The sequence below is a fragment of the Nerophis lumbriciformis genome, linkage group LG18 (assembly GCF_033978685.3).
Source record: "Nerophis lumbriciformis linkage group LG18, RoL_Nlum_v2.1, whole genome shotgun sequence".
In the NCBI taxonomy this organism is placed as follows: Eukaryota; Metazoa; Chordata; class Actinopteri; order Syngnathiformes; family Syngnathidae; genus Nerophis; species Nerophis lumbriciformis.
Window position 1 is genome coordinate 29,181,159 of NC_084565.2, and position 17,497 is coordinate 29,198,655.

Here is a 17,497-nt window from a genome sequence, read left to right on the forward strand (position 1 = left end):
TCTTCGTCCGTCTATCAGCGTGTTGTTCCTGTCAGCTGGTGTGCTGTCAGTACAACAGCCAATCAAATTAGATCTACGTTGTTTTCATCACACAGCATTCATCCAATCAAATTGCAGGAGAACCAATGAGGAAGAGTTGTCCAACAACGTGCCAGTGAGAAACAATTATGTTAAAGTTGGTTTCGTTTGGGTATAAAAACTACGACTTGGTCAACAAAAAACGAATTGCCGTATGCAAATCACGCAGTTCGAATATTACAGACGGAGACGCAACAACTTCCAACTTCGTTCGACATTTGAAGTTGCACAAAGAAGGGTAAGTTTTGAATGTAAGATAACGTTTATTAGCTAAGTAACGTGACTTTTATTTGCTGTGTAGTTAAATCAGTGAGGCTGCAAACTCACTGCTAACGTTCTTACCATAGACATCTTATAAGTAGACGCAGCATAGAGCGCTACTGCCTACTGGCGCAGACGAGACGCGGAGCCGCCATCTTGGAGTGGTGATCCGCTCCACTCAGTGCAATTCATTTGGCAGGAGCGATGAACTGTCAGCGCATTTAATTCATCTTACCTCACTGAATACCACTGATTTTCACGGGCTTTTTTGTCATACGTGTAGCTATGATAACAGACACATGTTTTGGCGTGTTTTATTATTCATAGTTTGCTTAACAGTAATATAATATTCTTATACGCTATAAGTGACCAGACGTCCGAGATCAAAACTGGGAATATAATCCCAGAGAAGGGGGAAAAAAACGGTAAACTATTTTTAAGTTGAAGAAACAATATGATTAGGTTATATATACATGCGTATATCCTACATAAACAATGTATGAATACATTAGATATCTATATATCTTAGGGACCTATAGACTGTATCTCTGTTGCTGCAGCAGCAGAGAGTTTATTCTGTCTTGACACTTTGTATTGATATTTTCTATTACATTCTTCCCTTAAATGATCATGCTTGCAGTGATTGTTTTATATGTATTATTTTATGTAAGTCGCTTTGGATAAAAGTGTCTGCCAAATACTTAAACATACACCTGAAAGTCTTCATATCAGCTAAAACCACCAATCTGTTTCACTGGATTCGGAATAAAACCAAATTCTGTTTAACCCAACAATGTTAGTATTTGAATATTGTTACTTGAAGACTTATTCCTGGTTACAATTATACTGTTAAGAAAGTATTGTCTTATACTTTGCCTAAAATGAGAATGCATCATAATCAGTGGCGGCTGGTGAATTTTGTTCTTGGTGGGGCTGAAAGTTTGTAAACCAAACCCCTGTAGGGGCGTCATCCTCCCCCAGAAGATTTCTTTGTGATTTTCACATACAAATATTGAAGATCTTTGATCCTTCTCAACTCTGTGCTAATATTCTTTTCACAAAATACAACCAATAGTACGTTAATGTTAAATCTTACTTGTGAAAAGTAGTCCCCCGATTCCTATTTTCAACAGTCCGCTCATTTGAGCAGGAAAACGCTGAACACCATCTTTGTTTTCTACCTGTCAACTGTCAGTTTAGCATCTTTGTTTTCTACCTTTCAACTGTCAGTTTAGGCTGCTCGCCGGCTCCTCATCAGCACTTCAAGATGGCGGCCAAATTGCTCACGTCACAGCAACCAATGCTGCGTCTACTTATAAGACGTCTATGGTTATAAAGTCATTGCAAACACGGCAATCTGTTGCATCCACTGCAGTTCGCTACCTTATTCATACTTTTTGTCAAGTGATTTTTTTTTAAGCAGGGTTGCATGAGGTACCTATACATAACGTTACGTTAGTCAATGTATCACACACAGTAACATTATGTTAGTCAATGTATCACACACAGTAACGTAACGTTAGACGGCGGTCAGCAGCACCGCGTATTTTAGCCACCTACAAAAAGACAAACATAGTCAAATAAAGGTCAGTTAAAATGTATACTATATTAAGAATGTGTACATATTACATAGGGTCCTGACATCTAAAAAGTACAACTCTGTTCATTGTTATGTTCATGTATTTGTTATGTTTTTCATGTGTACGCACACATAAACACACATACAGTATGAGATGAGATCAATGAGATAAGGTAAGAACAGGATAGAAACTGCTGTGGAACTAGTTACAATGCAATATGCCATGGAAATACAATGTTAACACTTTGGTGCAAATAAGTACAGTTGCACTTGTTTTTTTCAAATGTGTTTATTCTGTAAAGGAATGAGTTACATGTTTAAAATGACTCGTTAATAGTGCTATTTTGAAGTGCAATGTCAGCACTATCTTTTTCCCTGCAATTTCAAATGCACTTGTTTTAATAAATAAATACAGCGTTTTAAAAGCATACACAGTCTGTGTAAATATATTAGTCTGTGGTTAAACGACTTGAAAGGACTCGAAACTCAAAATGCAGGACTTGGGACTTGACTTGAGACTTTCCAGTCTTGACTTTGGACTTGACTCGGACTTGCCCTGTCTTGACTCGGGACTTGACTCGAGACTTGAGGGTAAAGACTTGAGACTTACTTGTGACTTGCAAAGCAATGACTTGGTCCCACCTCTGGTTTACTGACAGATATAAGTAAGAACTTTACACTACTTTATATTAGAAATGGCAACAGCGGAGGATGAATGTCACATAACAAGAAGATAGAGAAAAAGAAGAAGCTTATCGACTACAAAGGCCGAAGCACGCAATTTTTCAGGATTTATGCAGATCCCAAATACAGATCAGCAGGTACCAGAAGGTAAGAAAAGTTGCTTTTGCATAACATTGCGAAACAAAACGCCAGATAATATGTCTTACCTTATACACACACCATAATAATACTCGTATGTGGAAGCTCAACAAGCGATGCGGCTTCATAGCTTACCAAAGTCGCACTAAAACATTTTGATAGATTTTTGAGCGCCGTGTGTAAATAAATGATAAATGGGTTATACTTGTATAGCGCTTTTCTACCTTCAAAGCGCTTTGACAGTATTTCCACATTCATCCATTCACACACACATTCACACACTGATGGCGGGAGCTGCCATGCAAGGCGCTAACCAGCAGCCATCAGGAGCAAGGGGTGAAGTGTCTTGCCCAAGGACACAACGGACTTGACTAGGATGGTAGAAGGTGGGGATTGAACCCCAGTAACCAGCAACCCTCCGATTGTTCAATATTTTCAATGGAACATATAAAATGTTGGTGTTGTTTACTTGAGTCATTTTGCCATCATAGTGCAGTCTACACGTATCTCTTATGTGTGACTGCCATCTACTGGTCACACTTATCATTACACCATGTACCAAATGAAATTGCTTCAGGGTCGGTAAGCACAACCAGAATTATTCCGTATATTAGGCGCACCGTGTTGTAAGGCACACTGTCGAGTTTTGAGGGAAAAAATTATTTAAGTGTGCCTTATAGTCCGGAAAATACGGTAAAAACATGAACTTTTTATCGAACAAATCAATTAAAATAAATTACTGGTTACTGATTATGATTTGTTGTACTACTTAAAATGTAGTATTTTTGTTTGTTTTTTTAACTTGGGACTTCCCGCGGGCCGGATAATGGACGCTGGCGGGCCGTAGTTTGGGGACCCCTGACTTAGACGAACATTTCTAAAAGTGCTAGCATGACTTGAAATTATTAAAACATTTTTTTAAGACAAACTACCCATTGACACTGGCCTGCTGTGACGTGAAAGATTAGCATGCTAACTGGCTGTTGGCATCAATCCCGATGTTGTGGAGGACTTTAGCACTCATGTTATGTTCTGTGATCATTCTAGAAGGATTGTCTGCTTTGTGTATCCATCTAACAACAACTATTAGTGTGTTTGTCAAAAGCCTCGTGTGTTCCAATGTTCTTCCGGCGACTTCCGCCTGGGACCTCTGCTTCCTTTGGCGCCGCTTTATTATTATTCTCATTCTTGTCAGTCCCACGAGTTCTGCTTGCCTTCAGGCGTATTTCTAATTGATCTATGGCTTCCTGTCCTGCGGAGGCGCTTTTATTCATTTATCTTCCATAATTGTCTCAGAGGAACTTCCACTGCTGTTTGTACACAACAATGCTATTTATTTCTAAACCCAGCCTTCTGTTCATTCTCCAGGTTACACTTTTATAACAGCAAGAAGAACAATACTCCCAATTAATGCCACAATTATTATGTGTGCCCTATAAAGCTAATGTTGTGAAACATACCTTAATGTAAAGGGCCTCTCTCAATCAGGAAGGCGGTAATAGCGACGATTAAAATCACTCGCCGCTTAACGTAATGAAGGCCGTTAACGAGCGCCACCTTGGCTGGACAGGATGTGACGGTCTTTACCCACGGAGGGAGACATTGGGATGCTTCTATCCATCAGCCACGGGGTAGTTTCATTTTTGAGTGTGAATGACATTTATGGCGCCCTCTATGGTCCGTTCCAGGGACGCCAAGTCATAAAAATGGGGTCCTACAGTACATTTTTGGGGTACCACTTTTTTATATTCGTTTTGAAAACAAATGATGAATGTACGCAGTATCTTGTTATATGTCACATCAGTGTTGGCGCTAGGAATTTTCAAAATGGGGCCCCGGGGACCCCATCAAGTCATAAGAAGGGGGTCCCACAGTACATTTTTGGGGTCCCACTTTTTGTAACCGTTTTGAAAACAAATGATAAATGTACGCATTATCCTGTTATATCTCAAATCAGTGTTGGCGCTAGGAATTTTCTAAATGGGGTCCCGGGGACCCCATCAAGTCATAAAAATGGGTTTCCACAGTCAATTTTTGGGGTCTCACTTTTTTGTAACCGTTTTGAAAAAAAAAGATAAATGTATGCTTTATCCTGTTATATCTCACATCAGCGTTGGCGCTAGGAATTTTCAAAATGGGGTCCCGTGGGCCCCATCAAGTCATAAAAAGGGGGTCCCACTGTACATTTTTGGGGGCCCACTTTTTTGTAACCGTTTTGAAAACAAATTATAAATGTATGCATTATCCTGTTATATGTCACATCAGCGTTGGCGCTAGGAATTTTCAAAATGGGGCCCCGGGGACCCCATCAAGTCATAAAAAGGGGGTCCAACTGTACATTTTTGGGGTCCCACTTTTTTGTAACCGTTTTGAAAACAAATGATAAATGTATGCATTATCCTGTTATATCTCACATCGGTGTTGGCGCTATGAATTTTCAAAATGGGGCCCCGGGGACCCCATCAAGTCATAAAAAGGGGGTCCAACTGTACATTTTTGGGGTCCCACTTTTTTGTAATCGTTTTGAAAACAAATGATAAATGTATGCATTATCTTGTTATATCTCGCATTCTATATTGTGTTTTGGTAAAAGGTTGTCATAAACATTACTTAATTCATTAAAAAAAAAAGGAAACCAATTTGTATGCATATGTAAATGTATTCAGTTATAAACATTCATTCACTTTCTTCTTTCCTTCATGGATCTAAACTTTACCACGGCCGGTATTTTTTCCTATATTTTTATTTTAATGTTTTCAGAATGTGTTTGTTGTATTTTTGGTCAAAGTAAGACAAAGAAAACAATCTGAAGTTGTCTTTAGTTTTCAGTTTTAATGCCATGATTTTAATCATTTTAACAGATTTTCCTCCATGCGGCCCCTGAGCTAAAATGAGTTTGACCCCCCTGCCATAATGTCATCAAAACTCACTTTTAAGCATTCACTCCCAGCACCAACATTGTGGAGCGAGGATGAGGTGATAGAAGAAAGGTCAAAACTATAAAAGAGTAAAATGTAGAAAGTTATGTAGAAGTTTCACTTTTGCATCTCATTGCACTTAACTGTGGTGTGTTCAAGGACCCTCGATTAAAGTTAGAAACAGAGAGTTTTCAAAGATGTGGAGACTAAACCTCCAGGAGATGCCCTAATAATAATAAGAATTATTCATATTATCTTGAGTGGATCAGATCATCTTTACTTGACATTCTGGATTAAAGGGAAACATATTTATAAACATATTTAAGTGAGCGACAGGTTAAAAGATGTTTTAATTATATATTTTTTTATTATTTTATAACACTACTTATACATCATCATACATACTGTATCTAGATATGTGTTAGATATGTTAATGTCATCTTTTAAAAAGTTCAAAACCAAATTGTTTTTTACATGTTTTAAAATTATTAACACATTCCTAATAAACTGAATGAGTATGTGGTGATGATTTTTGTTATTGATATTTTAATGTATGTGTACTAGTACTGACCTGTACTAGTACTAACCTGTACTAGTACTAACCTGTCGGGGCACATACAGTGCAGCCGCAAAGTATTCACAGTGCTTCATTTTTTCCAAATTTTGTTATGTTACAGCGTTATTCCAAAATAGAATATATACATTTTTGTCCTCAAAATTCTACACACAATACCCCATAATGACAATGTGAAAAGTTTTTGTTTTTTTTAATTGCAGATTTAAAAATAATAATAATAATAAAACCACATGTACATAAGTATTCACAGCCTTTGCTCAATACTTTTTTGATGCACCTTTGGCAACAATTACAACCTCAAGTCTTTTTGAATACGATGCCACAAGTTTGGCACACCTATCTTTGGACAGTTTTGCCCCTTCCTCTTTGCAGCACCTCTCAATCTCCATCAGGTTGGATGGTAAGCATTGTTTTTTTTTTAATAAAGGATGTCTCTGTACATTGCTGCATTCATCTTTCCCTCTATCCTGACTAGTCTCCCAGTTCCTGCCGCTGTTAAACACCCCCACAGCATGACGCTGCCACCACCATGCTTCACTGTAGGGATGGTATTGGCCTGGTTTCCTCCAAACATTTCTGCATTTCTGTTTTTTTCTGTCAAGATGGGGTGCCGACTGTCCTCTAATGCAGTTGTCCCCAACCTTTTTGTAACTGCGGACCGGTCAACGCTTGAAAGAAAGTTTTTCTTTTTTTTTTTTTGTCATAAAAAAATACAAAATTAATGTGTGCTTACGGACTGTATCCCTGCAGACTGTATTGATCTATATTGATATATAATGTAGGAACCAGAAATATTAATAACAGAAAGAAACAACAATTTTTTGGGGTTGGTGCACTAATTGTAAGTGTATCTTTTGTTTTTTATGTTGATTTAATCATTTTTATTTATTTTTTTAATTTTTTAAAATTTCTTCTGTGGCCCGATACCAATCGATCCACAGACAGGTACCGGGCCGCGGACAGGTACAGGGCAGCTATTTAATGGTTGGGGACCACTGCTCTAATGTGAAATGTAACGAACTTTTCTTATTTAAGCAAATGGCTGCCATGAGACAAAGAGTGAAAAATAGAGCATGTAAACATACTAAGTTTGTGTGTATGAGGTGTTGGGTTCTGGGTGGGATGGGGGGGGGGCCCTTCGAGAGTCTTGTACGGGGGCCCAGGATTTGACGCTACGTCCCTGGCGCCAACTCTGGGTTTTTGGTGAAAATGCTAGCATTCACTCCCAGCACCAACATTGTGGAGCGAGGATGAGGTGATAGAAGAATGGTCAAAACTATAAAAGAGTAAAATGTAGAAAGTTTCACTTTTGCATCTCATTGCACTTAACTGTGGTGCGTTCAAGGACCCTCGATTAAATTAATTCACGTTATGCAGATGTCCTAAAATTTGTGTAATCAATAAATAAATGCTCAGTGACTTATTAAAAATGTTTCTTCCAGAGAGGGACAAGCAGTACAAAATGGAAGGATGGATGAGTTTGCCTTAGGCGGCCAATTTTTTTAACACACTGAACAGAGTTTATATTTGACTAAGTTCCAATCGGTGTTTTTTGGAAAGTAGAAGAGTTCCACAAACAAGATGGCTGACGAGCTCCTTTGTGTGTTGCCAGGGTTACTTCAAGAGACTTTCATCAAGGAGCCAGACGGCCTGGTGTCGGTCAACCTCCTGGTGGTCTCCGCCGTGTCGGCCTTCGCCACGGGCGCCCTCTTCTCCGGCCTCACCGTCTGCTGGATCATGAGTCACCGGCACCGCCACGCCCGGGGAGCCGGCGCCAAGGGGGCGCGGCGCAAAAGCGAGAAGGAGCAGCAGGGCATGCTGGGCCAAGGCCGCAGCGGCTCGGTCATGAGCGTGACGAGGACCAGCGGCGGCGAGCGGCGCGACTCGCAGGCGGACAACCCCTTCGTCACGACCAACGGGTGGCCCAAAGGCGACGTGGACCCCGGCTTGCTGCCCACCCCGGAGCAGACCCCGCTGCAGCAGAAGCGGCTCCTGCGTCTGCCCGACGGCGACTGGGACCAGAGTCAGACCTTCCTCACGGCCGTGGGGACGCCCTGCCCTAACAACTCCGTCATCTACCTGAGCTCCAAGTTCCTGCAGGGTGGCGGCGGCGGCATGGTGCGCATCGACGAGCCGGGCGAGGTCCTGCTGCCCCCGCACGCCGATCGCCAGCGCTACCTGATCCTCGCCACCCAGCGGGGGGAGCACGCCGGCAGCCGTCCCGCGGGCGCCCTGAGAAACTCAGCCGGGGACTACATCTACCCCGCCACGCCGCAGGACTCCCCCGACCGGCGGCGGGTGGTGTCCGCCCCCACACCCCACATGGACTACGGGGCGCCTCGCTGGAGCCACGAGGCGCTCAACAACTACAACGCCAACAACGCCGGGTCGTACCACCCCCAGCGCCAGGGCCTCATCAGGCCCGACATGCACGCGCCGAGGGGGCTCGGGCAGCTGGCCGACTTCAGCCGCCTTCTGGTGAAAAACATGGGGGAGAGGACCCCTAGTGGCCAGTGAGGTGAAGTGCGGTCCAATAGTGCACTGGAGTAAACGGATCCATTTAAAGTCCTGCTCCCCCCCCATCCCTCTCTGTCCTCTCTCACCGCCATTCAAAGTCCTGACGCCACTCAGAGACCCAGAGAGAGACCAGGAGCAAAGTTCAGCCATAAAAGTGTGACCACCCTTGCCCCGCCCCCAACCCCGCCTCCCCGGTGGTACGACCCGACAGACTGCAAGACAATCGGACTCGTCTTCACGCGGACTGTTCGCTTTCTGCTCTCTGTTGACTTGAACTAGCGTAGCTGTGCCAGAGAGCAGTGCATCATGGGTAGGCGTGGCCTCACAAGCGAACCCCAAATCCTGAAGGAACCTGCGACGAGCGTCGAGTCTCCGCCCCCAACAATAAGCGACCTCTCGCCGCCCATTCAATAATCGGAATCGACATGTTTCTCCGAATGTTCTGAACTCCTGTGTCCATGGCGGCGTCGTTGCCCACAGCGCCGAGCTTGTCCCGACCGACTCGACGGCGCCTCCGCCGGCCGCGGCCGAGCACTTTGTGGTCCCGCATGTTTCATTCAAAGTGAGGTCTCGAAGGAAAGAGAGCAATAATGAACACGATTAAAGACACCTTTTGTTTGCCATTCTCGCCGTTTGAAGGAACAAAGCCCCGCCCCCCCTCCTCCATCTTGTCCTCTGACCTTAAAAGTCCACCCCGTAGGACGTGAGCCACTTGTGGCCCACACTGAGCTTCTTTGTGCGGCTAACAAATGAGTCAGGGAGCGAATGTCAATGAGCTCCATCCATCATGGCGGACTAGACCTCCTGTGCTTGGTCCACGGGAGGAGGAGTGGGTCCCCCTCGCCGCTTTAGCACCCACAGCGTCCTCAATAGAGGCGTCCTCTGCTGCTGCCTGATGTTTTGTTTACATCCGCACATTGCTTCATGACGTCATGTGACCTTCTTTCTGTGTGCGCAAAAAAACAGCCGCGCCTTCCTCCCCCCCGTTTATTGTTGTGCAACACCAACGCTCCTGCAGTCAGTTCTATTGCTCATCGCTATGCAGGAGCAACTTCCTGTCTCCTCGCTATAAGTTTAAAATCTGACTGTATAAAGAAATAAAAGTTTGTTGTGTGAAAGAAGTGTCCTAAAAGAATTCAAACTAAAGAAAATCAAATCAAATCCAACTGACTTTAGAAAGCTTCTTGTAAAACAAGCGTGGGAGATGGTGCCCCTAGTGGCCACGTAGGTGAATTACAGGAATCCTGGTAATTTTTTAATTCAGGTTTTTTTTTAAAAACCCATCTAGTATTAAGGATCAATTTATTACATTAATTAGATTGCCTATTTAAACATGCAAATATGGATTGTAGTTTAATTCAACATATACAAGACAGATGTATAAAAGAACAGCCACAGCCAACAATAACATTAAAAACAATTATTTAAAAATAATAAAAAGACAATTCTAGATATTTTGTTTGATTTTTTTGGATTTTTTTTATGTCATAATTATTATTTTTAAATTATATATTCTTCTTCTGTCGTGTGTCTTTAGATTTTCAGCTCTGTCGAGGCGAGCCAGGTCAACGTGTCATCGTCCAGGTCAATCAGACTTAGACTTAGACTTCCTTTTTATTGTCATTCAAATTTGAACTTTACAGCACAGATAAGAACGAAATTTCGTTACATAAGCTCATGGTAGTGCAGGATAAAAAAGCAATAAGGTGCATATATAAATAATAAATATATATAAATGATATATAAATATATATATAAAATAAATAAATATATATAAATAGACTACTGTACAGATAAACATATTGCACTTTTTCCACATGCGTCCACGTTTATGGATGCATGTTATATTGTCTTTTTTATTCCAGCGAGTTAATCCATTTTGGGGGGAGTTGAGGGGATGATTTAATTTAATTATTATGCGTTCAAGAGTCTTACGGCCTGAGGGAAGAAGCTGTTACAGAACCTGGAGGTTCTGCTTCGGAGGCTGCGGAACCTCTTTCTAGAGTCCAGCAGTGAAAACAGTCCTTGGTGGGGGTGGAAGGAGTCTTTGCAGACTTTCTGAGCCCTGGTCAGGCAGCGGCTTTTTGCGATCTCCTGGACAGGAGGAAGAGGAGTCCTGATGATCTTTTCCGCCGTCCTCACCACTCTCTGCAGAGACTTCCAGTCTGAAGCATTGCAGGCTCCAGTCCAGACAGAGATGCTGTTGGTCAGCAGGCTCTCTATAGTGCCTCTGTAGAATGTGCTGAGAATGGGGGGAGGGAGATGTGCTCATTTCATCCGACGCAAAAAGTGCATGCGCTGCTGAGCTCTTTTTACAAGAGCTACGGTGTGTCAGACCTTGTTCGCCATTCGGTGGTCGGTGTTTGGGGCAACTGGTTACTATATGCTCTACTGTCTGGACTGGGTCCCCACACTCGCAGGAGGCACTTTCCGCAAGTCCCCACCTCTTCATCGCTGCTCCGTAGCGTCCGACGCCCGTCCTCAAGCGGTTGATGGTTGTCCACTGCTTCCGGGGCAGTTCCTGGCCTGGAGACGTCTGTGGGGTCGTCAATGTAGTGGTGCAGCCTAGATGGTTCTGCTAACTTCCACTGTTTCCTCCATCTCGTATTGACCCAGGTCCCTAGATGGTTCTGCTAACTTCCACTGTTCTCTCCATCTCGACTTGACCCAGGTGCCTAGATGGTTCTGCTAACTTCCACTGTTCCCTCCATCTCGTCTTGACCCAGGTGGACTTGGAAGTATCAGCTGATGTTGTGCTGAGCAGCTCGTGGGCTCGCATGGCAAAGGGGCGCCTTGACTTTAGGCGCACGCGTCGTGGTGTTTCTGTGACGATCTTATGGAGGAGGTGGGATTTGCTGGTCTGTGCCTTTCGGGAGAGGGCCAGTGTGGCTGCTTCTCGTCTGATGTTTGCCGGGGCGATGCCAGCGAGGATGGGCAGTTGGTTTACAGGCACCCGGAGACGGTCCGCAGGCCGCTGTGAGGGCGACATCCAACTTCTTCACATGGGCGCTACGGCACCAAACCGGGGCACAGTACTCGGCGGCTGAGAACACCAGGGCCAGCGTGGACATGTGCAGTGTCTTCGTCGTGGCTCCCCCACGTGGTGCCGGCTAGCCGCCGTATTAGGGCGGCACGGGCACTTGTCTTTGCCTTGGCACTGTGCAGGTGTTGTTTGAATGTCAGTGTTCTGTCAAGCTTCACACCGAGGTACGTGGGAACGGGCTGGGACTGTAACCGGGCATTATCCACCATGATGTTCATCTCACGGGCTGCTTCCATCTTGTTGAGGTGGAACATTGAAGATGTTGTCTTATCCATGCTGAGCTTGAGACGCCATTTCCTCAGGTATGAGGACAGGGTGTTCATGTTCTCAGAGAGGCCCTGTTCTGCTGCTTCCCAGGATGGCTTACTAAGTAGGATGGCCGGATCATCTGCATAGCCATACTTCTTTGACTGAGTTGCAGGCAGGTCATGGATATAAATGTTGAACAACATTGGTGCCAGCACTGAGCCCAGTGGGACGCCCTTCTTAAAGGCCTACTGAAACCCACTACTACCGACCACGCAGTCTGATAGTTTATATATCAATGATGAAATCTTAACATTGCAACACATGCCAATACGGCCGGGTTAGTTTACTAAAGTGCAATTTTAAATTTCGTGCAAAATATCCTGCTGAAAACGTCTCGGTATGATGACGTCTGCGCGTGACGTCACGGATTGTAGAGAACATTTTGGGACAGCATGGTGGCCAGCTATTAAGTCGTCTGTTTTCATCGCATAATTCCACAGTATTCTGGACATCTGTGTTGGTGAATCTTTTGCAATTTGTTCAATGAACAATGGAGACAGCAAAGAAGAAAGCTGTAGGTGGGAAGCGGTGTATTGAAGCCGGCTGCAGCAACACAAACACAGCCGGTGTTTCATTGTTTACATTCCCGAAAGATGATAATCAAGCTTTACCATTGGCCTGTGGAGAACTGGGACAACAGAGACTCTTACCAGGAGGACTTTGAGTTGGATGCGCAGACGCGGTACCGTGAGTACGCATGCAGCTGCGGCTTCCAAACATTTGATCGCTTGCCCGTACGTGCGTGCCGCTATGTGCATGTCATGTACGTAACTTTGGGGACTTTGGGGAAATATATGTGCTGTATGAACTTTGGGGAGGTGAACGGTACTTTGGGTTGTGGGATTGAGTGTGTTGTGCAGGTGTTTGAGTTGTATTGGCGGGTTATATGGACGGGAAGGGGTAGGTGGTTTGTTATGCGGGATTAATTTGTGGCATATTAAATATAAGCCTGGTTGTGTTGTGGCTAATAGAGTATATATATGTCTTGTGTTTATTTACTGTTTTAGTCATTCCCAGCTGAATATCAGGTCCCACCCGCCTCTCACAGCATCTTCCCTATCTGAATCGCTCCCACTGCCCTCTAGTCCTTCACTCTCACTTTCCTCATCCACAAATCTTTCATCCTCGCTCAAATTAATGGGGAAATCGTCGCTTTCTCGGTCCGAATCGCTCTCGCTGCTGGTGGCCATGATTGTAAACAATGTGCGGATGTGAGGAGCTCCACAACCTGTGACGTCACGCTACTCGTCTGCTACTTCCGGTACAAGCAAGGCTTTTTTATCAGCGACCAAAAGTTACGAACTTTATCGTCGATGTTCTCTACTAAATCCTTTCAGCAAAAATATGGCAATATCGCGAAATGATCAAGTATGACACATAGAATGGACCTGCTATCCCCGTTTAAATAAGAAAATCGCATTTCAGTAGGCCTTTAAGTTTCCTCACCCTGCTGCATTGGCCATTGCTGGTGTGTAGTCGGAAGCTGCGGTTGCTCATCATCTCCATGATGAAGCTCACCATATGTTTGTCTGGGATGGTTTCCAGAAGTTTCATATGTAGCCCACGCATCCAGACAGTATTGTATGCAGCTGTGAGGTCCAAGAAGACAGCGCCAGCCTTCTCCCCTGCCTGGAAGATGTCCTCTATGTCTTGACACAGAAGGGTCACCTGGTCCGCCGTGGACCTACCGCTTCGGAAGGCAGCCTGTTCTTTAGGCAGCTGGGGGTCGATCACCGGGTTGAGACGTGCATGGAGGAGGCGTTCCAAGACCTTGTATGGAACATCACTCGGCTTGTTTGGCTTTGGCAGAGCGATCACCTTGGCACGACACCAGATCTTTGGCAGCTTCAGACATCGGAGACACATGGAGAGGAAGGAGCACAGCCAGACGGTTGCCTTCTTGCCTTGATGTTTTATGTATTCCGGATTGATGCCGTCGAGGCCTGGTGCCTTACCCATTTTCAGCCGTTGGATGGCCTGCCCGATTTCTTGTGTTGTGAAATCGTAGGATGTAGCTGAGATAGGCTCCAGCGCCCCTCGCGACCCCAAAAGGGAATAAGCGGTAGAAAATGGATGGATGGATGGATTGAGATCACAGCCTGGTGCCCTGTGCAGCTCACGGACTTTTGCTGATGTTCTTCTGCTGAAGTCCTTGTCTGCATTGGGGTAGTGGCTGTTGCTCAGCAATAGTGACACGATGGAATTTGCAGTGATGGGACATTGTGCGGGGGTTGTCGACCCCAGCACAATGAATAAATATAAATTATATGATGTAATTACACATTCGAAAGGGAGAAGCGGTAGAAAATGGATGGATGGATGGATGGATGGATTGATTCAAGGACCAACTTTTACCATTATTAACATAAAAAAAAGTTAAATAATGTAAAAACAACTAAGCAAAATATCCAAACATTTTTTGTTATGATGCAGGGAAGAAAAACGTATATAATTATTTTTTTAATAATATAATGTATTCATTCAACACATTTAAAACCAACATTTTGCCACTAATAACATTTAAAAAAAAATTACATATACAAAATATTCCCAGATATTTTGCGAAGAAACATGGAAGAAAAACGTTCCTTATCAAATTATTTTTTTAATAATATAATTTATTCACTCAACAAAACACTTTAAAAGTTTTGCCACTGATAACATAAAAACGATTAAATATACAAAATTTCTGGGGATATTTTGTATATTTAAGATAAAATAACAAGCTCAAGAAAATCAAATCAAATCCAACTGACTTTAGAAAGCTTCTTGTAAAACAAGCATGGGAGATGGTGCCTCTAATGGCGGCCTGGTTGAATTACAGGATTCCTGGTATTTTTTAAATTAAAGTTTTATGAACTTGTTTAAAAAAAACCCATCTAGTATTAAGTATCTTAAACAAAACTATTTATTACATTAATTAGATTGCCTATTTAAACATTCAAATATGGATTGTAGTTTAATTCAACACATTCAAGACAGATGTATAAAAAAACAGCCACAGCCAACAATAACATTAAAAACAATTATTTAAAAATAATAAAATCCTAGATATTTAAAAAAAAAAAACATAATCATAATTATTATTTTTAAATTATATAATTTAATTACACATTCAAGGACCAACTTTTACCATTCTCAACATAAAAAAAAGGAAAATAATGTGAAAACAATAAAGCAAAATATCCAAACATTTTTTGTTATGAAACTGGGAAGAAAAACTTCAATTTTTTTAATAATATAATTTATGAATTCAACACATTTAAAACCAACATTTTACTACTAATAACATAAAAAATAATTAAATATACAAAATATTTGCAGATACTGTATTTTGTGAAGAAACAAGGCAGAAAAACTTTTATAATTTATTCACTCAACAAAACACATTAATATTGATAACATAAAAATTAACAATATACAAAATATCCCCAGATATTTTGTATATTTAAGATAACATTTATTAAGTTAAAAAATATATATACTATCTATTCCTACATAACATTCAAAGACCAACTTGTGCGTCTAATTACAAAATATCCCTGGTTTTTTTTTAAAGAAAAAAAAACATTCAAAGATCAACTTTTGCCATTATTAACATAAAAATTTTTTTTTTTACATATTATCCCCAGAATTTTTTTTTGTGAAGAAGCTCGGAAAAACTATCATTTTTAAAGAATATAATTTATTCATACAAAACAAATTAAAATACCAAGTTTTGCCACTAATAACATAAAAAATAAAAAGTGAAATTTACAAAATATCCCCAGGTTTGTTTTTTAATTGACAAGAAAAACTGTATTTTAAAGTATAATTATGTAATAACAAAAATATCATTAAAAATATACATTTGTACAAAATCACAAATAAAAATTCAGTAATTGAACTCACAGGACACATTAAAAAAGTATTATGTGTATTTAATTATTTATATTTTTTAATACTGAAAAGAACTGTCATTATAAAAAAAATTGTACATTAAAAATATTATAACGTTAGAAATATGCGAGTCTAAATAAACAAACCTTTCAAATGTGTATTTTCCAAGTTAGTTTGTGGCTTTAGTTTTCCCCTTTTTCATATGTCTATTCATATATTTTCTATTTTCACAAATACAGACTATTTTCCTCACGTACTCGGATGTCTGGAAGTTGAGCAGCCATAGCCGGCGGTGCTGTCTGAGTTCCATCAAAGCAAGGACGTGGGAGGACGAGCGGGAGGAGGTCATGTTTAAGTCCCCACATTAGTGTCCTGGGCCCAGAAACAGGTCATTAGCATTGAGCTGTCTGCGTCTCCGTGCCAGCGTGGCCTGAGTGCCAATGAGGCGTGCTCAGCCGGCCGTGTCCTGCAGGCTCCACCACGCCGCTCAAACATGCTTGATTAGCTCAAGTACATCATGGCGAGGCCTTCTAATGGCCTGATGAGCCCCTGAGAAGATCACTAGAGACACGTCCACCCCCCCTACGAGAGACACCAGTCGGGCACTTGTGACAAAACAAACACGCACTTATTTTTTTTAACCAAATTCAGGATGCAATTGAATGACACAAACGGGTGCGCCCTGACTGGCTTGAGGAAAGGTACTTGCTGCACTTTAGTCATTTAAGAAAATTCCGCCTACACAAGGACGATACATGGTAGATTTTCATTGCCGTTTCCTTGCTTTATTGCAGGATTACTCCAAAAATAATAATTTGGCTGATTTGTATAAAGACTTATACTTGCTACACTTTTGTCATTTAAGAAAAGTCCGCCTACACAAGGACGATACATGGTAGATTTTCATTGCCGTTTCCTTGCTTTATTGCAGGATTACTCCAAAAATAATAATTTAGCTGATTTGTATAGACTTATACTTGCTACACTTTAGTCATATAAGAAAAGTCTGCCTACACAAGGACAAAACATGGTAGATTTCCATTGCCGTTTCCTTGCTTTATTGCAGGATTACTCCAAAAATAATAATTTGGCTGATTTCTATAAAGACTTATACTTGCTGCACTTTAGTCATTTAAGAAAAGTCCGCCTACACAAGGACAATACATGGTAGATTTCCATTGCCGTTTCCTTGCTTTATTGCAGGATTACTCCAAAAATAATAATTTGGCTGATTTTTATAAAGACTTATACTTGCTGCACTTTAGTCATTTAAGAAAACTCCGCCTACACAAGGACAATACATGGTAGATTGTCATTGCCATTTCCTTGCTTTATTGCAGGATTACTCCAAAAATAATAATTTGGCTGATTTTTATAAAGACTTATACTTGCTGCACCTTAGTCATTTAAGAACACTCTGCCTACACAAGGACAATACATGGTAGATTGTCATTGCCGTTTCCTTGCTTCATTGTAGGATTACTCCAAAAATAATAATTTGGCTGATTTTTATA

At 41.9% G+C, this 17,497-nt stretch overlaps 1 protein-coding gene across 1 annotated transcript in view; it reads left to right on the forward strand.

Annotated features, from left to right (window-relative positions):
• sema6bb (sema domain, transmembrane domain (TM), and cytoplasmic domain, (semaphorin) 6Bb) overlaps positions 1 to 9,873 on the forward strand; it is a 484,419-nt gene extending 474,546 nt beyond the window's left edge. The window contains exon 19 of the mRNA XM_061977961.1: positions 7,848 to 9,873. Within this exon, the coding sequence (XP_061833945.1) occupies positions 7,848 to 8,752 (905 nt within the window). The 3' untranslated portion in view covers positions 8,753 to 9,873. The remainder of the gene's footprint in view (positions 1 to 7,847) is intronic.
• Positions 9,874 to 17,497: the final 7,624 nt, after the last annotated feature.